The following is a 23,460-nucleotide window of genomic DNA, read 5'->3' as shown; positions in this document are numbered from 1 at the left end:
ATTAATAACCTCAGTATTTTCAAGTGCTTCGGTAGATTTATAATTCATAGTTCCCATATCTTTTATAAATTTGATAAATCGAATTAACTTGTATTCTATAAAAGTAACAAAATTAAGAAGAAAAATGTGGCTCATTTAGAATTGGAATAAATATCATTAAGAGCATATGAGAAAGATATTAATGCGTTTGATTTTCAGTTGTGTTTCCTATATATACTAATTGTACACAAAATAACGTTGTTAATAGCATAAACTAGTAAATTAGAATAAATTATGCATCTATTTTCACTCATTAGCTTTAAATGTCTTTAAAAAAAAATTTTTTAACGTTTACTTAAATAGAAGCCTGTTTTTAAATAGAAACCATCATCTTCTTCTCTTACTTTGGCTTAAATTTTTAGTTCCTCACACTGTTTGTGAATCGCTCATTTGTTCCTATAAATGTATAGATTAAAAAAAATATTATTATGTCAATATTACGTAAACGTAAACGTCGAGCATAGAAGCGAAAGCAGTTCAACTCGGCGATGCGAGGTCGAATATTTTTCTGAATTCTACATAGTGACGACAAGCTGTAATCATTGGTTGTTGCATGCAAGCTGGTTTCGAATTTTCGATCGGAAGGAAAAGGAGATTAAATAAGTGAGTGTGATGAAAACTAAAGCCAGGAGTGGCACTGTATCTGAAAAAGCATTCTACTGTTATGTAAGGGAAAAAAAATATATATATTTTTAATTAAAATAAAAGCAATGAATGTAGAGCAAAAATAATCAAAAAATATAATGATGTAAATAATTCATTGGTAATTTAAAAATTCTTAGGTTTACGTTGACTTTTTGGTTTTACTTGTTTGTTTATTGTTGCTTTTTTCTTCTTCCTTTTATTTTGATGGACATTAAATATTAAAAAATAAAAAATTACATAAAAATTCTTAAATGAACAAAATTTTTTTTCAATTGTTTTCAATAGCTGCATGAATATTGGCTTGCACAGTTGTATATTTGTGCGCGTGTGCGTAGAAAGCATGGTACCGTTGAAAATTCATCATACGAATTTACAAAAATTCTTGCATTAATTTGTTTAAATAATGTAATAGTTCATTCGTCGGAATTTCATTAACTTCATTCGATTTTTTTTGTATTTCAAATTCGTATGAAAAGTTACGTATATTAATGGTAGAATATAATTTTCAAACGCATTAATTCAAAATGACTTTTATTATACGATGTTTGTACATATTTGTAGAACAAATTTCGTATGTGTATTCTCCATTATACTTGTTCTCGGCATAAAAGTTTCTTATACATTGAAATATATGAAATACAAAATAAGCTGTGACAATTTGAATTAATGTTGAATTTCTACTTCAAAGCAAGTATTGCGTATTTTAAAGAATATATCGAATAGTGTTTGGATGGGCCTATTAAAATTAAATAAATGTATAAGTCCTTTATACAGCTATAGTCAAGTAAAAAAATAACTGTCAATATTATTATTATTATTCTTTGACTTTGACACATTATTATAAGAAATCTTCTTTTTCATACATTAAACGTATTTCCAATTTTTCCATTCATATCCACTAAATTTGTTTGAACATATAAATTATTCAAGCATTAATATTAAACTAAAATTTTTATTAGTGAAATATTCATTGATACAAAAACTCAAAAAACTATATCTGATATAAATTAAATTACATTGAATGAAATAAAAATTACGTGTAATTTTTTATATAAATAAATAATTTTTTATAAAATAACTTCTATATTTTCCATTATATCATTAACTGTTTATACGCAGCTCCAAATCTACATTTGTATATTAATTTTTATAGCTTTACTTCCAATTTCACAATCAACTCCAACATTTTATTAACTATTAAATTTCTAAAAAAAATCTAAGGGAACTACAGGCTTCACCACAGCCAAATAATTTGTTCGCGTAACTTGATAGAGAAAATCATCAAAGTAAAGATAGTTTGCAGACTTTCCTATACATATTTATATGTCATATGATTTTAAATTTTCGTTAATAATGCAAAATTACATTATTCTGTTTATGTCCAGATTGAAGGAAAATTTACATTTTCTGTCTAAAATGTCAAATAGAGTTTTAACACACCATTCTCTAACCATATTGTAGAATCTATATTGTAGATAATTATAATGATATAACAATGAAATTTGAGTTTTAAATGAAGATTTAGCTTAGTTATATAATATATAGTTATATATTAGTCATAAAAATTTAGTTTTAACATTACATCATGTGTAATTTTATTTGCTATTAACTTAACAAATATGAAATAAAATTCCAAATATACAAATAAACATATTGTTTTACTACTTATTTGTGGATCAGGCACAAAAAAATATTTCCATTATCTATTCTTTGCATATTTCAAATACAAATATGTTAGTCTATCGTTTGTTTTGTTCATTATTTTTATATATATATATATTTTTTTTTTTTTCAAAAAAATTATTCTCTAACAATATCATCTAATAGAAGTTATAAGTTAAAAAATTTTTCAATTAAATTTTTCAAAAAACTAATCATTGTAAAAATTGTCTTTTAATATTCAATAATTACAATAGCTAAACATATATTATTATATTCTTAACAATAATCAATGTCAAATAATTTTTAATATAAATAAATCCGTATCCTTTTACTGTTTTATTGTTAATTTTGGTACATTACAAAAAATATAATAAAGATACATGTATAATAAATAATTAAACATTTTTATGTAAATCTTGAATAATATGATTTAAAATTCAAATTAGACTTCATTTAAGTTAACGCCTTTAAAACTTTTCGCAAACACTCGTGAATTTACCTCTTAGAAATGCCACGTGAAACTTCCGAAATTTCAGTACTAATAAGTCCTCTAGAGAGAGAGAGAGAGAGAGAGAGAGAGAGAGTAATAAAAATACATACGTAATCATCTTTTGAAATTCAAAAAACGATTAAAATAATGTTGGTGTGAATGGCAAAGATTAATTAACAAAAAAAAAAAAAAAAGATATAGTATAGGAATGAAAAAAGAAATCGTAAAAGAAACAATAAATGCATTTTATATCAGTAAACAGTTAATTTTATGCAAGCCCATGCATACGCGCACACCTACGGGCGTGTAAAATTTGGTATTTATAAAAAAAAAAAATTACTAATAAAAAGAAAATGAGAAGTGGTTCTGTTTAATTGTCGAGGATGATGAGATTCGTTTGTTAATCGAAAGAACTTAAATTTTTTTCTCCCGCGCACCGGCTGTAATCCAATGGAAATGACTCAAACGCGCGCGCACATGAAAGCGAATGCGCGAGCCAGGGAGGGAAAGCGAGAGACGGAGAGAGAGAGACGGAGAGAGAGAGAGAGAGAGAGAGAGAGAGCCGGAGAGGGGGGGGGATAGAGAACGCATGCGCGCGCACGAATGCACATGCATTTATGTTTATAGAGGGGCGTATAGGCGCGAGTGCGTGTGGGTATGTAAAAACAAATGTATGTGTTAGTTTGGGCGATCGTATGTGCGTGGGCGCGCGTGTGAAAATGGGTAGGTGGGTAACGTCCTCCCTTGTGAGATGAGGTGTTAGTGTGAAGGAGGAGGCGCAGAGTCTCGCTGGAGTTGTGCCATCCGTGGATATAACTCGGCGCTTTTCCATACTCTGGGGTCAGTCGACCCGCGAAACTCCGGCGCGAAGGTCGCACCTCCGACTCGTCTATATATCAGCAAAATCTGGCTGTCTGTTTCTATTAAAGGGACGGATTTTCGCTCTGTGTTCATTTGTAATTTGTGAACGTGGAGATTCTGATTTGAAAGGAAGACCGAAATAATGGATCGTTGAATTAACGTTATTTTATTGCCGTTTTATCTTATATTGCGATATTGTACTCAGTTTTTATTGCTGTTTTTCTTTTCTTTTTCTTTTCTTTTATATATATATATATATATATATATATATATATATATTGAAATTATTTTTTTTAATGTTGGGATGTTTATGTGTTAGGCGGATGAATTGCGTCGCTCAAAAAACAATTTTTGTTTCCTAGTGCTGTGATGTGACAAACCGTGCAAAATGATATTTCGGTTAGACGCAACTTTTTAGGAAGCAATTAGTTCGATTAAATCAATAATAATTTGTATAATGAATACGTGACATAAATTGCAATAATTGCAATGATAACCGAATTTTTAATTCATTCCTAATACTTAAGGCATATGCAAATGTTTATTATAGATAATTAAATTGCATTTTCCACGTGGGGGATTTTATTTTATGTTATTGGAATTATAAATTAAAATATTTTATTTACTGAAATTGTTTACTTATTGGCTTATTAAAAAAAAAAAAACAAAAACAAAAAACAAAACAAAAAACAAAAAAAAAACAAAAACAAAAGCAAAAAGAAGAAAAGGTGAAAAAAATTATTTGTTTCATAAATTATACGTTGAAGTGAATATTCTTATATCAATCGTTATTTACTTTTCATCCATACGAAATGAACATTTCGATCTATTGCGGTATAGATTAAACATTTTTCCTCCGTACTTAGCTACAAGTATTAACAATTAACTGGCGATATGTTGTGACCATTCGTTATTCTTTAGTTAAAAGGTAATGGCCCTTGGGCGCTGTTATACCCACACTCAAAAGAATTGATTGTAGAATCTAAAAAATCGAATTTATCGCTGTTGCTATCCATTAAGAATTTACGTTCAAAAGTATAAATTGTCTATTAGACGTAAAATTTGTCGAGTAACTGTGCGAGAACTTTTTCAGTTAATACAACGGTATATTAAACTACGCTCTATCCAAACTTTTGCCAATATATCATTTTTCATTTAACTATAAACATAAACTTTCTTTTATTGCGTATTTTAGATTCCCGATACCTTTAAATAGCGAACAGAATTAAATTCTTATAATTACATAAGATCCAAAAATTAATAGGTAATGTAACATAATATACTTTATCTTATGTGTAATATCTTCGTTATCAATTTTTTTTTTTTTTTTTTTTTTTTATATATAAAACGCATCTTACTCACAATCTTAGAGCTTTCAAATTCGAAGCTAATCGACAGCTTTCTAAAATTCAACGAATCTCAGCATAGTTTCATTTATTAAAAACACACGAACGAGCGAACGAGCGAACGAGCGAAAAAACGAAGAAAAAAAAGCACTTGTATCTTATACCTAATGGTATTGCACATTAAGGGAGTCCGAGAAGCAAAGCAGATGAAAATTGTCGATGGGTCCGTTATAAAACAACGAGGGAAAGAAATGGGAAAGGGAAATGATGGGATACGATTGATCATCAAGTTCGATAAAAATATGTCGGGTCAGGCTGGAGAAAAAAAAGTATCGTCCGAGAATAGAAATGTGTTCTCATATACCGATGAGTGTATAAATCTCGAGTAGCGGCGCGATAAGGGGGGAGGGGAAAAAAGCCAGCTAGAGCGCGCGTTCAATAAAGCGCGAAAAAAGCTTTGGGCTCGTAACAGTACGAACTTAATAATTCGAAGTACCGGAGCAGAATTTTCACCGTGAGACGACTGCGCGTCCCTTGGCATCCCGCTTATCTCCGCCTTCCCCTTCGCCTGGGCAAATGAACTATTGAATGGACCTTGGATGGACGACCATCTCGCCGAGAAGAGCGATACGTTTCCGCGTGCGCTCGTCGCCAGCAAGACGCTCCTGGGTAAAGTCAACTCCTACGCCAATGGGACGAATGTCATTTATCGTGGCGACCACCCACCGTTGCTCCGTCTCGTGCTAGCGGCCGATGTTTCCCTCGCTGTTGTCGTGGCCGTGTGGCATTTGCATGTTTGCCAGGAAGCGAGGAGCCAAATTGTAGGCCGTGCTTTCTTGGCTTCCGACAGCCGAGCGAGAGGAAAGACCGGAGCGGCTAATTGCGGTGACTGAGAAGCTTTTCGCGACGGTTTGCCTCCACTTACAAATTAGCGCGAAGCCCATTTTCCCGGGGTTGAAATTCGCGTAAATTAGCGGCGCTTTATTCTCAGTACGCGTGAATTATGCTGATTAGGTATGATTTAGTATGTATTGCCCGTAATAATATAACAATTACTTTTAAAACATTTGCGGGACGCTATTATTCGCAGGACTCGACCAACGCGAATTTCGAGCCTACAAGCCTGCAATTGCTTAGCGTTCAAGAAAATAAGAATAATCACGCAAATATGCTACTTGCGTAGTCTTACGAAGAACAGACTAAATTTCAATTATTAATGTACGTCTCTGTAAAAAAATTCTTCACTTACATGACACGCGTGTGTATGCGTGCGTGCGTGCGTGCGGGTGTGTGTAATAATATCATAGACAAGGTCAGTCCTTTTGAATTATACTAAGAAATTTCGTTTTTTTTTTTTTTTTTTTTTTTTTTTTTTTTTTTAACATGCAGTGTAACGCAGAAAATAATTGAAAATACTTATGCGAGTGAATAATCATTGTATTTTAATAATACGTGATGAAAAATTATTCAAATTTTATTATATAAAACTACAAAAATTGCACAACCAGCAACCAGCATATAATGTAAAATTATTAAATAAATTTCAGGTACATGTCAATCATTTTTTATTTTATTCTATCCGAATAATAATCTATCTATATTGTTTCACTTATTTGTATTTATTTATGTATTTTAAGTAACTTATATACGCGACTAATTGTAACGTAATTTTCATTGCCAAATTATAATTTCAGGTTTTCAACAAACTTTATCCATTTATATTTCACAAAGTGATAGTAAATTATAATTTGTAGTTATTCGTACATTCGAACAAATAGTCATATTCTATTATTTTCCACCCTCAAGAATCCTATGATGTAGCTTTCTTGGAAATCGGAAAAATAATGGATTTCAGTATTAGCCAATAACATGCCTCTATAACTTAACTTGTAAGAAATAAACTTCATTTTTCTTCATCCAATCTATCTTTCTTTTTTTGTCTTGTCCCTATAAATTAAATTAATAATTAAACGATACATGTTAATCGATAATTATAGGTTGTAAACAGATGTTATATTAACATTGAATAAGTATAAATGTTGATAATAAATGAATATAAAGGAAAAATTTAACATAAACAGCATAAATATTCTTTTACTGCGTATTAAGCTAATAACAAATAGTCGAGATAAAGGATCAAATATTCTCTTTGCTCAACTATTGTCCAATTAATTTAAAACATCCGAAATTGAAGTTAATTTTTTTCAGAATTTCCAAAAGTATTAATATAAATTCGGTAAAATTTTATCATATTTCTTATTCGTATCATATAGTTTTCCTAGATCATCCATTGAAAATCCAATTAAATTGAAATTAAAATAAACTTTAAAGATAATGTAATAATATATTTATTTATAATCATTAAATATTAATAAAAATATCTCAATTCGTATATATATACATATATATATATATATATATATAATAAATCAATAATTAATCGTTTAATTTATTTTAATTATTATTATACTCATCGTTTGATATGGTTATTATTAAATAAAAAGACATTTATATAAGTTTTTTATTGAAAATAATAATTAAGAATCATCCTTCATCGACAATTGTCAATTATGATGAATAAAACTCGACTAAAAATAGATACATATAAGTAATATATAAAAAACGAGACGAAGTTTTCATTTGTTAATATTTTGATGAACATTTTACATTGTCGAAGCTTTTTGTATTCTCTTTTAATTTCCGGTCAACTTTCATGAAATATTCATTTTCTTTTAAGTATTGTTGCATAATTAAAATATAATATTTAATTTATTCTGAATAATTATTCATTAAATAATTATGCATAAGTAATTATTATTGATTATTATTGATTTCATAGAAATTGTAGAACGATGGCTTGTTTCTTAATAAATATATATTGTCCACTGATACAAAATAAATTAATATATTTTTGCAATTACAAAGTATTTTTATATGCCTTTATATGTTCAAATAAAGTGAATAACAAGTGACGTTATTATTAGATGTTTGATTATATTTTTACAATACATTCATGAAAATCGAGGTTTATGATAGTCCATTACTATAGGGTAAAAAGAAAGATAAGGTTATTTTTTATATTATGATAGACGTTAAAATTATAAGAAAATATGAAAAGTTATATAAGAATTGATTGAAAAATTTCAATTTATCTGTCTTACATAATAAATAAATATACATCGATCGTAAAATCCCTTAGCTAAACAAACCACGCTTTTTCTACTTTATGTTTCATGGTCTTACAATTTGTCTTTCTGTCAGTAGTGATAAATTTTATGGTTTATCTTTAAACATTATAAACAAGCAGTTCATTGGCAAGATATGCGTTTAATTTAAACTTGAAATTCCGTATTTTAATTATAAATTATTTAATATTAAAATTATAATTATTTATAAAATAATTGTTGTTTAGTATAAGCATTAATTATTAGGACTATAAAGGATTGTGTAAGACAATTGTTACATTATTTTGTAATGTTAGTATACTTGGTGATAATAATAAAACAAACCTTGATGTATGTCAAGCGTATTCGAATATTAACAACAAAATCGTTTCTCTATTCTAGATAATAATTATGAAAATTCGATTAAATATATTTTCTTCATAATATGCTATTTATATATAATACAATAATATTATTCTGTTCAATATAATACAATAAATATTTAAATTATTAATAATAAAACATAAGACATATATATTTATATATATATATATATATATATGAAGTATTAAAGATGCAGTTGTACTTAAAAATTCTATAAAAAGAAATGACAAGGCTGCAAAAATTAATTCGGTAAACAATATTTTACCATAAAAAAAAAACATGGAATAAGCGATTTGTTCTTCTATCTAAAATTATAATCATGTCTGTTATCTTCTCACCATCTTCATTGTGCTGTTTTGCACTTATAAAAAATAGCATTATAAGTATCTCTATAAAGCCACGCGCTACATACCTTCGTTAACATAATTGCAATGCACATATTGTTAGTTAATTATGCTCCACTGTATTTTAATCCAGAATTTTTATCTTCTTGTTTGCAAAATTAGATAGTCTAAATATTGAGCCAGTAACTCGGAAACAAAATTTCTTTTTTTTTTTATCCAGTTTTTGTTTTTATATTTGTATTGTATTGTACTGAAGTGTAGTTTCAACTTTAGTTTCTCTTATTTATTTTTACAAGTCGTTACAAGTGAAAAAGACTCATTCAAATTGAATATATTATATTTATCGTTATTCCTTGAAATAATGAATAAAGCTTAAAAAATACGTGATAATTAAAAAGTTTAATACGATTAAGATAAACAGTTTTTGTTTTTATTGTTTGAAAAAGTTAAAATTTTTTTTTTTTTATATTACCGTTGTTTTAATTTCATAAGGCTTAAAAAGTTATAATTACATTGTTTTTTTTTTCTTTTTTTTCTTAGATTACATTTGAGTTAATTACATTTGAGTAAAGTTTGTTAAATTTAATAAAACTATTTGCTACATAAATTTAATTAATTGAAAAGGTAGATAATCTTATTGACTTTCTACCTTCCAATTTTTTATTTTAATGATTTTTAGTTTGGCAGATTATCTGCATTGGAAATACTCGGATATGTGTTTTATTACAAACTGTCAGAGCATATAAATGAAATTATAATATTTATTTTTATAGTAGTATTTTATTCCTTATAAGAAATGATTTAAATATAATAATACTGAAAAATATGCTGAGTACGCTCTAAAACTACAAATACCCTATTATAACATAAAATGAACTTCAGTCGCATTGCGTTAGAATAATTATTTTCTTTAAATAAGCCATTATGTTAGATTTACGATTATTTTACTTGAAATTATATTCTTCAATTTATAAAAAAAAACTTTTATAACATATAATATAAAACTATCAACGAAAATTTAATCGTACGTACGTGTATGCCGAAGAATAATCACAAAAAGTAATTTTCAAAAATTCGTCATATATTAAGAAAATTACTTAAAACTTAAAAGAATTGAATATTAAAAAGCAACGAGCATAAACAATATTTGATGTCGAATCCTGCCAGGTCTGTTATTAAATAAAATAGACGAATGAATACTTGTAAATGTAATTTTCAATTAAAGTCCCTTTGGTAACTTACTATTCTGTCGGTTCAACAAGATTTTGGAACATATTGGTTTATGGTTTGACATCTGGATTAACGTCAGGTGGTCGTGCTTAAATTTCTATCCCACCAGTCTACAACATGATTATTTCATTAAATTCCAGATGGAAAATGCACTATTATCAAAATATATATATTGTATATGAACTATTTTTATACTAAATTTGAAAATTGTTAGAAAAAGATGGAACACCTAAAATATATAAACCATTATGTATACATACATACGTAAATACATACATATATATATATATATATATATATATATTTATTTATTTATTTATTTATTCATCTATAATTAATTTATAAAAGGGTATTTTATGAAAGCAGTACCCACTAATATAATCGGAATAATTTATTTAATATTCAGATAATTTTCAGAAAAGCATAAGAAAGCGGAACCTTGAATTTCTCATACTGTCTACCTTATCTATGTATACAGTTATAAAATAATCCTAGATCATCGGTATAATCTCTCTATAGTTTCCAATGCTCTCTGCATCCAAAATAAGCTTCAGTTAATTTTAGAATTTAATATCTAACACTACTTTAAATATTCTTATGAATAGCAAACAAAAGCCGTTTATACACATTTTATTGTATAAAATTATATTTGATGTGAAAAACATTGTTATGTCATAGAAGTATTTTAGAAGAAAATATAATATTATTTAAAGCCAAAGCAATTTATAATATAACGATGATATGACAAAGTCACTTAGCTTGAGAAATTATAAAATTATGCGAGGACCAATAATACAAGCGATTATTCCGAAAGCTCTTTAATTTTAACATTCAACAATCTTTAATCATACGATTACATTAAATTCTACAGTAACTAGTGATTAATTCTTGAAATCCCCGATCGATTAATCAGCGCAACTATATTACATCTAAAGACAATAGCATTATTAAAGCGCTAAGTAAACGATTAACATACATACGCGAATGATGTAATTAACGGTAAATTTCGTACTTAATCCATCCGGACAACCTGCCCCTCAAATATTTAACGTTAACGATGCGACCAATGGAAGCTTCCAACGGTTTATTGAAATTGCCCAGCCAATATTATCGATCAAAGTAGCACCGAAGCGCCAATCTAATTAAAGTTCGAGCTTAGCGGCGCTGCACACCCGGAGCCCCCGTCCCAATTCAACCGGGCATATTTAACCAGCCGCTCTATATCAAGATGTCTGTCTCGTTTCAGAGTTAGATCTCGACTACTTGGAGCGACGCGGAGATGACAGATACGAGACAGAAGTCACGAGCGGCGTCGGCTCGGCCAGCAAGGAGGAGGACAGTCCAGCCGACAGCCTCGAGCGCGTTAAGGTCGTCTTCCTCGGGGCACCTGGCGTCGGCAAATCCAGTATCATTCGAGTAAGGAGACGTAGCTTTAATTCCTCCCCCAGACCACTCCACTCCACGGCACAAACAGCCGACTCGACGACCTTTAAAGAAAGGGAAACACACAGCGTCCGAATGGCCACCTTAAAGGACCAAGGAATTATCATATCTGAATGATTTTCAAAATCCCGGTATTGGGTGGTTGACCGCGATTCCACGAGACTACGTCCTTTCCCGAAAACCTTTAGCAAGTTGAATTTGTTTATTTTTTTTTATTTTTTTCTTTGATTTTTCATTAAACTTTGTTTTTTTTTTGTTTTTTTTTTTGTTTTTTTTTTGTTTTTTTTTGTTTTGTTTTTGTTTGTTTGTTTAATGGACCTCGAGTGGACGGACGAGTCGGCGACACTTTTTTTTTAAGAAAGTCTTAATGATCGCTACGTGAGAGCATATTGCTGAATCGAATGGATTAACCATAATCTTTCTCGTGGTATTGTCAAATCATTAAATACGTATTATGCTCGAGGACAAAGTATAGTATATTAATATAATACGGAGCCTAATTGACAATTGCGTTTCTTAAATTCCAAGCAAATAAAAGTAATTGTTGGACTTTTGTAATAAGAATCTCGATTGAAAAATACCTTCTCTCATTTAAATTTTTCAAAAATAAAAGAATTGTACACTTATTTCGCGTGATGAAGCATTAAATCCTCAATCTTTTCAAATTTTATACAAGACTTTATAAGCATTCAATCACTCATACTATGCCAGCCAGCATAGTCTTAAAACATATTTTGAAATGGTAAATTTTATGCTCTTCGCTGGTATCGTATCGAGTGCAGTTTATTGTAAAACTGCAACCATAAATAATTATTAAATAGTAAGTATATTATTGGAAAACGTATAGAGATATCTCAATCATATAAGATAGTAGGATAAATTACAAAATGAGTACGAATCTATTTTCAGTACTTGACTGAAAATATATCATAATCACATATAGTGATCGTGTACTATGATGATAAGAGTTTGCATTTCATTTTGACAAAAAATTCAATTTAAAATTCAATTAAAATTACTATATTGCTTTTACATAAAACAAAAATTATTATGCATAATATCTTGTCGGCATTTTACTTTTTAAAAAGTTTGATGTATTATTTATGTGACGTTTTACTTCATTTGAACAAAATTTTTTCCCCTTTCTTTTATGTTAATTTGTTAATTTATTAACGGCGTTGAAAGCTCTGAATTTAATACAATCATATTTATTCATTTACCATGTCTTATTAGAATGGAAGGTACATTTTCTTTTTAAATAAAAGCTAATCCATCAAATAATATTGAATGATCTCTAATCATTGTGTAAAATGTATTAAAGCATATAAAGAACATTTCAATGTGATAAATGATAAATATCTATTTATCAATCTCATTTTGGTATCATAGTGATAAATACATCGATACTTAATTGCTTCAACAACTAATTTTATTATTATAAATTGATGTCTAACGACATAATTTAGGTGAAATAATAATTATAGTCGACGTATTTGTTACTTTATAAATAATATTCAGTTGAGTTTTAAAATAAAATGGAATATTAGATTTTTATTTTAATTAATTAAAAAAAAAAAAAACATCTCATTATAATCTAATTGAAAATTTAATAAAAATTTATTTTAAAAATATTCAACCACTCTTTGATGACGATAAATAATTGATGAATAATTGATTATTTACAAAATATAATACGGTGAAGAACAGCATAAACATAATAAGACGATGCTTAAAACCAACTGAAATATAATAAATTATTAATTATAACGTCATAATAATCAAGGGTCATATCACCAACATTCATACTTTTACTAGGCGCTAAAGTATGTACTCTTTCACTATAATTAACCCAAGTAATGCGTTTAATGCTAAGTTTCAAACATACTTTTCCCATTATGTAATGAGATGCATTAGTCGTGTGTATGTGTAGTGAGAGGAAAACCGATTTTTATACTTAAATTATTAATTGAAAATTTGAATATTCAGAATCGATATTTTGATAAAAAATAAAATAGATGTTATTAATTTTATTGACGTGGAACAAATTAAAAAAATTTAATTCCAAACATAGTTATGATAATTTAATTCTTAAATTAAAAAAATGTGATAATTTCAATTATTGAAAATATAATGAAAATGCATTTGAAATTAATTTGACGTATGATGCAAATTGCTCTTGATAATCCAACGATGCAAGTATCTCTAAAATTCGTTTAGTGCAAGAAAAATAAATGTTATTTAATTACACACGCTCACACACACACGCTCACACACACGCACGCACGCACGCACACACACACACAGCGATCACTAATAAAGAGTCTCCTAATCATTAATATTCAAAGGAATAGAATTAATTATTCGAATGTAATCAGCACGGGCAATTTTTTTATTTCAAGTGGACTAACAATTTTTTCATAGTGAAAATTTGTAATAAAAAATGAAAAATATATTTAAGACTATCAAATAATAATCGTATCAAAAACGATGATTAAATTATTATTATTGATATGAAAATAAAGAGATTAGAATTTTTTCTTTTCTATCCCTTTTAACTTAAATTATGATAATTATATTACGATGTTTCTATGTCGTTCATGACTAAAACGGCATTTTCGATTAACTGAGAATTATGCTTTTGAAAATAATATGAGTACTAACATATGTCCGTATAAAAGGAATAATGTTTTAAGGACATAATTATATTATTACAAACCATAAAGAATAATTGAAAGTATATGACAGATGGAAATATTGTTAAGAATTGAAGAAAAAATCAAATACAAAATACAATGTTTTATCAATATAAGTACAACGTGAATAAAATAATCAATAATCCAAACATCGTACACTTACATCCATACTAACAATGAAAAGCTCTCGTAAAATATTATTTCTAAATTTTCAATTTTTGCCGTTTCTACATTGAAATTTAAAATCATCGAGTAATAAATTAAAAGACGAAGAATCAATGAGCATTCAAAATTTCTTAATAAATGTATCCATCATTATTTACTTGACTTGATATTTTATAGTAATATTTTAAGAACAAAATGGTCGAAAGAATTATTAAATTGCTCGGATTTATATTTTATACCTAATATAAATAAATCACTTATAACAAGTAAAATTGAATGGAAATAGTTTACGATAAAGCACATAAACTACATAATAAATTTATTATTTCGTACAGAAATTTTATACTGATAATATAAAATGAAATATATAAATGAATGCCGCCTTAAACAATATATAAATTTGCTCTACTTTCCTGATAAAAAAATTAATTAATACAAAATAAGACTTGTCCGATTTATAAATTCTTTGTTAAAAGACTTAAATATTGTCATAAGCATTTCTTATAGAATATAATTAATTAAGCTTCTAAGGAATAATTATAAGATTAAATGTTATGTCGTATTTAGAAATAAAAAATTTAATTATTTATTACTTGCATAAATATCATAAATTCATTTATATTTCCTTGGTACATAGATAAAACAATTGTATAGTTCACATATACATATACATGTTAGCAATAATATCAAAAGAATTAACTTTAAAATTAAAGTAAATGTTTTCATGAAGAATGATTTCAAGCTTTATTTATTATTTTGTATCAACAATGCATTCAAATATTATTGTTATTTATAATGCCACATAATAGTTTATTGAAGAAATATAATCTTTCTATGCTCGATTTATAAACATTTTACAAACATATTACAAACAACATACCAAATCATTCGCTATGAATAATAAAAGTACTTTACAAATAAGTAAGAAAAAGATTGCATGAGTTTAAATTTTTCTATTTTTATAAAAATTATTGGAATTGATATATAAAATGTATAGAAGATCACTATCAGATTTCCGTGTGAAGTTATTCGATTTTTGCAACATAAGTCAGAAGCTTGAAATAATATTTATATACCAATAAACTGTCAAATAAAATTTACAATTATCATATATCTTTATATTCCAGCTTATTATTTGCCTGATTGATAAATAAATTAAAATTTACAGAAATATTTATACTAATTTTGTTAAACTAAAAGTATACGAAACAAAATAATTTGTATAAAAATAAAGTAAGGAAAGTATAATTTTTCTAAAAGATATTTAGATTTTATTTGAATCGATTAATATATTAAATAAATAACTCATTAATAAGCAAAATGACTATTAACGACTAAGAAAATACGTATAGAATTTAGGAATAACAATTAGTTAATTTTCTTAATAAAAGCTTGAAATAATTTCTTCTAGCAAAATTGTTCTTAAAGTTAACTTTAATAAATACTTGGTCAATTAAATATTCTTTTGCTTTTAAATAGGTTAAAATCATTTTAATTACATGACATTTAATTCTTATACAATAGATGTATTTAAATCTTCTAACATTTAATTCTTACATTTAATTCTCATATAATTAGATATATATTTTATAATTATTTGATAATCATATGAATGAAAATAAATGAAAAATTTTTAAAACTTCCATCATATCCAAGATACATAGAATCCTTTTTTTATCTGATAACATTTTATTTTAGTTTTATTTAAGAAATTAAACGTAATATAAATTAGTATTTATTATTTTTATTATTTATTTTTATCCAATAGTAATATATTTTTTTGATAAATTACAAATAAATAAGACTTACCAATTTTTGCCTCCGTACTTTTATCCTGATATATAGGAATAAACTAACGATGCATAGCGTATTTAACGAACATTTTATCTCAATCGTGAATCTATATCATCAGCTCGTAAATTTTTTCTCTTTCTCATTTTTGTAATCTTTTGGACCACAAATAATTGCATTTTTAGAAGATATAATAATATAAAAAAAAATTTTAATTAAACAATGGCGATATTGCTCTTCTATATATTAATATATAGGTACACATTTGAATAATTATATACACTTCCATTTCGTGTATTCCGAACTCTATTACATAGGCATTCATAACAATAATTTTAAAGAAAAATATGAAGTCATTGTTAAAAGGATATCAGTAAGAATTTTACAAGACTTTTCTATGCAAGTAAAAATAATTAAAACGAACATAGTAATTACACATCAAGGCATAAATATCCTTTGACAATAATTATCATAAATTTCTATTATTTTATAATAAAAACAATTATTTTTATCATTATTTATAATCCAAAATAATCCAAAGTCCTGAAATATACTTAAAAGATATATGATAATGGGTCAAATATTTCAATCTATACAATAATTCTATATTATCATCATCTGCTTACCTTTTTAAATTATGAAATTATGTAAATTATGAAAGAAAAAAATATAACGAATTCTGAATACAATTATGATTATCTATTTTTTATCTTGTAATATTATGTCTTTTGCACGAAATAAGTGTTAAATTTATTTCAAATATTGCAGTTTTGAAATTTAGTACATAACCTATCAGTCTTATAGCTAATTTCAATTTTTCACTTTCCATACATTTCAATAAAAAAATATTTAATAAATACTAAAATTATCAACATTGCATAGTAGAAGAAATAAAGTGTTCAAATCATCAAATATTCATTGATCCAAAGTATTTATAGAACTGTAATAAGTAGAGTTAGTTTAAAAGCTTCCTTGTAATTTTAAGTATTTATAAATAAAACATACTTGCTTGTGAAACTATTTCAATTGTAGCCACTATTATTGCTTAAACTATGCATGTTAATTAACTGCTAAGATTTAAGATATGACAATAAAGATAAAATGAAAGTGGGTTACCTCGTTACAATGGTGCTAAATTTAAAACAAAACTCTACTCTAAGATTTTCACTGAATTTTTTTAATGGTATTTTATAAATTTTGATTGTTGATCATTTATTTTACACTATAATATTGCGCGAATTTTGAAAACGATAGTGTAAGGTATTGTGAAAATATTTGCTAATAACTACTTGCAGCTAGGACAAAGTTTGGAAAATTATGAACTTCTTCGGTAATATTTACTGTACAATCCATGAATTTCCATATAAAAATATCTATTTTATAAATGTATTTATTTTATAATGAAACTTTATCAATAGATAATAAAATATATGAATAATTGTATGAATTAATATTTGAAATTAATTATTATTTAAAGAAAATTCATGCGACAGTATCTATCACAGATACTTTTAATGTCAATATAATAATATAGAATTTATTATAATTGCTTCGAAATAAATGAATTTGTTATTTAAACAAAAACCTCGAACCTCGCTTTAAAATCTATCATAACAATTAGGATTTTGTTATAAAACGAAAAAAAACTCTGTGAACTTATTTATTAATACGATTAACTCTCCTCCCTATTAAGTCTATTAGGTCGATAGTTGTATCCTTATTTAGATGAATAAATGATATTTATTTCAGGAATTTAAAAAATTTATCAAACTTCTTTATTTTCGATTCTTACTATAATTTAAAGCATTTAAAGATTCACTACACACATATATTTCATTCAAGTAAACTTGAAAATATAGTAAATTAAAGCAAAAATTAAACTTAGAAAATTAAGCACAGAGAACAACAAATGGCGAACAAATGGCCAACAGGCATAGCAGATAACCCATTCTTACAGTACATAGTTGCACAATATTTTACCATAATATCATTTTAATTCTCTTTGTGATCTCTTTGTAAGTTTGACAGCGTCACAGAGCAGCAGATAATTTCATTGCTGCAAAACTGCCGTGCAACTTATAAATTAATTAAATAGTGGTGACCGTGATGTATGCAAGTGGACGTAAATAGAAATTTACGGGAGATCGACGAATGCATTAAAGTGCTCTTTATAATTGGTCATTTATTAAATGGTTTCATGCTGTTCTTTCTTAATATTTATCATTTATTTATATGTTCTTAGAATATTTTTGAAGGAATTAGGCTAAATATTATTCTAAATTCTTAATAGCATGGACAACATTTATATATAAATTTATAAATATCATATTGAATTATTACTGTAAAATATTTTTAATATTATTATTATTTTCAATATTAGTGAGTATAACAAGTTTGAATGAGGGCAAATAATTAAGATAGAAAAGTTTTTATTCTTGAACTGATGTTCAGACTGACTTAAATATTAGATAAAATTTTGCGAAAGATGTACATGTGAAAGCAGACTCAAATGTTATATTAACCATAAATACTAAAAGCATTATGAAATTAAATATAATACATTAGTTTTCTAATTTTATATTATAATTAATAATGAAAAGAATCAAATATTAATTTTATAAATTATACTTAGATTAAGCAATGGAAATTTAAAAAATACACTCCAGGATAGAAATTTTGCATCAAATTAATTATTATTTATACTTGAATTGTATGTAGAAAATCAGAATATATACGAATGAATAATATTGGTAGCTTTATTAAAGATAAGAAGAAAATATATATATATATATATATATATATATATATAATTGATAATTATGCATTCTTTCAAGAGTATAAATTAAATATATGATGAATAAGTTAAATCAAAACTATTAAAGTAAAAAATACCCTTTAAATTAGATTATAAAAAGAGGTATTAATCAATACATGTAAATTACATAATAACAGATGATAAAATTTAATAATACTTCTTAATAAGATCTAACTTTCTTTTTCATTTGTCGAAATGTTGAAGAATCTATGAGATCTTAACGATATGCGAAATATTGAAAATTATGACTGAAAAATGTCCTGGCATTTAAAGCTATAAAATTTCTTGCTGCTCTGAGAATATAAATCCTTAATAATAATAAAAAAAAGTCGATGAATCAACTTTAAAACACCTGGTCTCTTTATGTGAGAAAGCACACGTGGTCGACTGCTTCTAGCTTTCATGATAGTATTAATCAACAAACTCCCTGAATGCATGTTTTCATTATCCTTAATAAGGAACGAAGATAATAACAAGAGCTTAAATGAGAAGAATAAAAAAAAAATGAAGATGAAGAAGAAATATTTACCACCGGTATGGTAAATATTCGTATAAAATAGAATAGGATATTTTAAAGAATAAAAAGGAGGGGGTGGGGGATAAAGGAAAGTAAGAATAAAAGAAAGAAATCTAAGTTAATAAAATACTAATGGGAAAAAAATTCGATAGATATTATGTCTTGTAAAACATATGCTATGACGTTTCAGACTTAAAGCACTTTGATGTGTAAAATTCCATGCGACGAAAAAGAAATGAGATTCGAAGAAAAGTAAAAAATAAATAAGGACATGTTTAAAGAGACGAAGTTATAAATTTTATTCTTTATCCGCCTCTCTCACGTATTGGTACACTAATGCACCAAAACTACTACTACTTTATCCGCCTCTCTCACGTATTGGTACACTAATGCACCAAAAGGAAATATACACGTACATAATAATGTAAGAAAAGCAATGGTATAAGTTTATGTATCCACGCCAGTTTCTTTCAAGGAACGCACATATATTTCTATATATGTATATAATATAATATAATAAAATATAATATAATATATATGTTGGTGTATTTACGCGCGCGTATGTTGTTAGAGGGAAATCAATTTCCCGCTATACTAACGACTTCCACTCATTTCCGAGAGTCGTTTCCAACTTGTCTCGACAAACCTATCAACGTATCGCCATACAGGAGATGTCAATTTTATGGCTTGTTTCGTGTAAAAACAGTATTAATAAAAAAAATGTCGTAGCCGTAGGAAGCGCAACACCACATTTCATATTCAATCATTCGATTGGCGCCATTAATTAAATGACTTCTGTGTCCTGTTTATCGATAAAATCTGATGGCAAGACTCGGCAACTCGCGACGACCTTCAGCGCGATTGGAAAACATATTTGCGGTAATTAGTCTGTCGGTATCTATATAGGCCAGAATAAAATATTTTTCAATAGTTTTTAGACATTTTTACTGACTGTATAATAATGATGATCATACAATGCACGGGAAAGTTCACACGAATTTGATATTTTAGTAATATTTTTCTTTTAATTTTATAATTGAACCGATGACAATTTAATCACGATTGACGAATATACTGTGTAAAGAATAAAAAAAAACAAAAACAAAAACAAAAACAAAAACAAAATACATTTCACAGTATCGTAAGTTTTGCAATTGAAAATTTACATATATAATTATTGTGTATATTTTATTCTTTCTTATGCTTTTGCAATCGATACTTTTCCATCTACGATATATATATATATATATATATATATTTTTTTTTTTCATTGGAATTATTAAAAAATAATATGATTTATACTAAACGGAATGATTCTTCGATTCATTATTCGAATTAGTCCAACAGAAATTCATGAAAAAAAAAAAAAAGTCAATACGTTATTCTATCGTAATGAATATTTAATAATTATTATTTAAATTGATTTCAAATGGTTTAAATGGATTTTAAATATTCATAGAGAAATTTAATACAACTAATTGCATGCAAAATACATGTCTTATAAATAAATATTGATTGTTAATATATTAAGAATTTAATAGAGAAAATTATGCGTAAATGTATATGTGTAATTATTGAAAAAAATTCACATCACAACGGTTTACGATATGTTGGCCTGTGGTAAGTTTTTCTTAAAGTTATGTTGCTAATCATGAAAACAAGAAACTTATCAAAAAAGGCAAAGATTAATTTAATTTAAAGACATTTTAACGTTCGTAAGCGAATGAAAAGTTCAGTGACAGAGCGTCGCTACGATGATTTTATTAAAATAAGTGCGAGATAACTATATTAAGTCTTGTGCAGATTGTCTATAATTAAAGCAATCGACGTTTAGAAAATCTTCTGTCGGCAAAGTGTTGAACTTTGCTTGCATATCAGAACCGTCTGAGCAATGTTTGAGGGGAAAAAAATTTTGTCCGGCAAAATTTATTCAATAATATCGGCGTCCTACTCGTATATTTTAGTAATATTTTCAATTTAAAAACCAATTTCCCTTAATTTAAATTTCATTTTCTATTATAATACCATTAAAGCATCTAGTATTGTTTGTTTTATTGCAATGCAGCATGAAATATTCTATTAATTAATTAACACGTAAGTTGTAATCAATTTTTCTGAAGCAAAGGGGGAGGTATAACTTATAAAAATGAAGCATTATATAAAAAACTGAATTTTTTATGGACAAAAATTACTTTATGCATAATTGACAGCCATTTAATTATAATCATATATTTTAACCAATTAAGCTTCAAATTTTTTTTTCTTCTTTTTTAGTCAGAATTGATATCGTAAAATCACTTTTGATACGAAAAGTCACTAGACGCTAAAAATTTTGCTCTTTCAAAGACTTTTTACTAGAGCCACGCGTAAGTCACACGAAATTATTTGTTCCGAGATTGCAAAGCATCTAATTGAACTTAGGATTGGAAAGTTGAAATAGTTAGAATAATTTTGTACGGCATTAATTATGTTTTTCATCAAATGACTGATAATTAATTTAATTAAAAGTTTCAATTTCATATAAAGCATCGTAACTGGCGTACGTCGCGCTCGTGAATACTTTACATATTCACTTTCGTACGGAATCGTCGCACAGGTGCAAAAATAAAACGGCTTCGGTCTGATCTTCGTTAAAGCAAATGAATTCGAATGAAATGAACGTAAGAAATAACGCGAGAACTAAGTAGCGTGGACAGTGAAATATAAAATAAACTAAACTCTAACTAGGAAATATAGTTGACTCTGTAAGTAAAATCGCGCCCACCAGTAAATTGGCGTAAATCGTACGAGGTGGGATGAAGGGATGGGCTGAAGGGTGTGTGTGTGTCTGTGTGTAGTGTGTAGTGCGTGCGCGCGCGCGCGCGCGCGCGTGTGTGTGTGTGTGTGTGTTTGTGTTTGTTTAAGGGGGGGGGGGGGGGGGGGGGGTATGTGACGATGGTGGCGAAGGGAAGGGGGCAGTAATTGCAGCTCCGTGACAGCATTACATGGATAAATCGATTCCAGCAATTCGTCTGGAGCGAATTCTCGGAGGAGTACAAGCCTACGGAGCGCCGGGAAACGTACTACCCGAGCGTCGTCCTCGCCGAGAGGCTTTACGAACTCAAAATCACAGATCTGCCGACGATACCGTACTTCCCGGTCAGCTCTCACCTGGAATGGACCGATTTCCGATATTATGGTCTACGCAGTGCCACTGCCTACGTCCTCGTCTTCGACCTCAGCAATCAGGACACCTTCCAGGTATATAAACACCCATGCTAATCGATATCTCTTCTTTAAAAAATGCAAGGCTAATTGGATTACATTGCTTTTTTTTTCTTCCTTTTATTTTTGTTATCGTTGTCGTTGTTATCGTCGTCGTCGTTGTTATCGTTGTCGTTGTTATCGTTGTCGTTGTTATCGTCGTCGTTATCGTCGTCGTTGTCGTTGTCGTTGTCGTTGTCGTTGTCGTTGTCGTTGTTGTTTTATATAAATAGACAAAATAAATGATAGCAAAGCTTTGGTAAGGTGCGCTCGACTTTGTGATTTGGAAATTCCCAATGCAAGATTCTACTGACTACAAGTAATGACACAATATCTTTTGTAATTGTTGAGAATATATGGAGATAATAAGTGATTGGCTGCAAGATTGTTGCAAAGATGGGCAATAACTATTAGCGCAAGCTACTTTAAAGCTTTAAGCTGAAAGACACGCTCTCAAGCGAATACACAAAATTAATTACGCCTATTATATTTTTTAAGCGAAAATTAGCTTATTATTGAATTCAGATTCACGTTAGTACACAGAGCTTGCATAATTACCGACACGGAGTGACTAACTGATTAGGCTTGTAATTGTATTGCGGTGGTATCACAGTTGAGCTTGACTAGT

General features: G+C 27.6%; 1 protein-coding gene across 1 annotated transcript in view; it reads left to right on the top strand.

Moving 5' to 3' along the window:
* The window catches only part of LOC105362752 (ras-like protein family member 10B), a 41,959-nt gene that overhangs the window by 9,749 nt on the left and 8,750 nt on the right, over positions 1 to 23,460 (top strand). Inside the window, exons 3-4 of the mRNA XM_011500239.1 lie at positions 11,412 to 11,581; positions 22,593 to 22,829. Coding sequence (XP_011498541.1) covers positions 11,412 to 11,581; positions 22,593 to 22,829 — 407 coding nt within the window. The remainder of the gene's footprint in view (positions 1 to 11,411; positions 11,582 to 22,592; positions 22,830 to 23,460) is intronic.

The sequence above is a fragment of the Ceratosolen solmsi genome, unplaced genomic scaffold (assembly GCF_000503995.2).
Source record: "Ceratosolen solmsi marchali unplaced genomic scaffold, CerSol_1.0 scaffold41, whole genome shotgun sequence".
NCBI classification, from domain to species: domain Eukaryota; kingdom Metazoa; phylum Arthropoda; class Insecta; order Hymenoptera; family Agaonidae; genus Ceratosolen; species Ceratosolen solmsi.
This window is presented reverse-complemented; position numbering and strand designations above follow the sequence as displayed.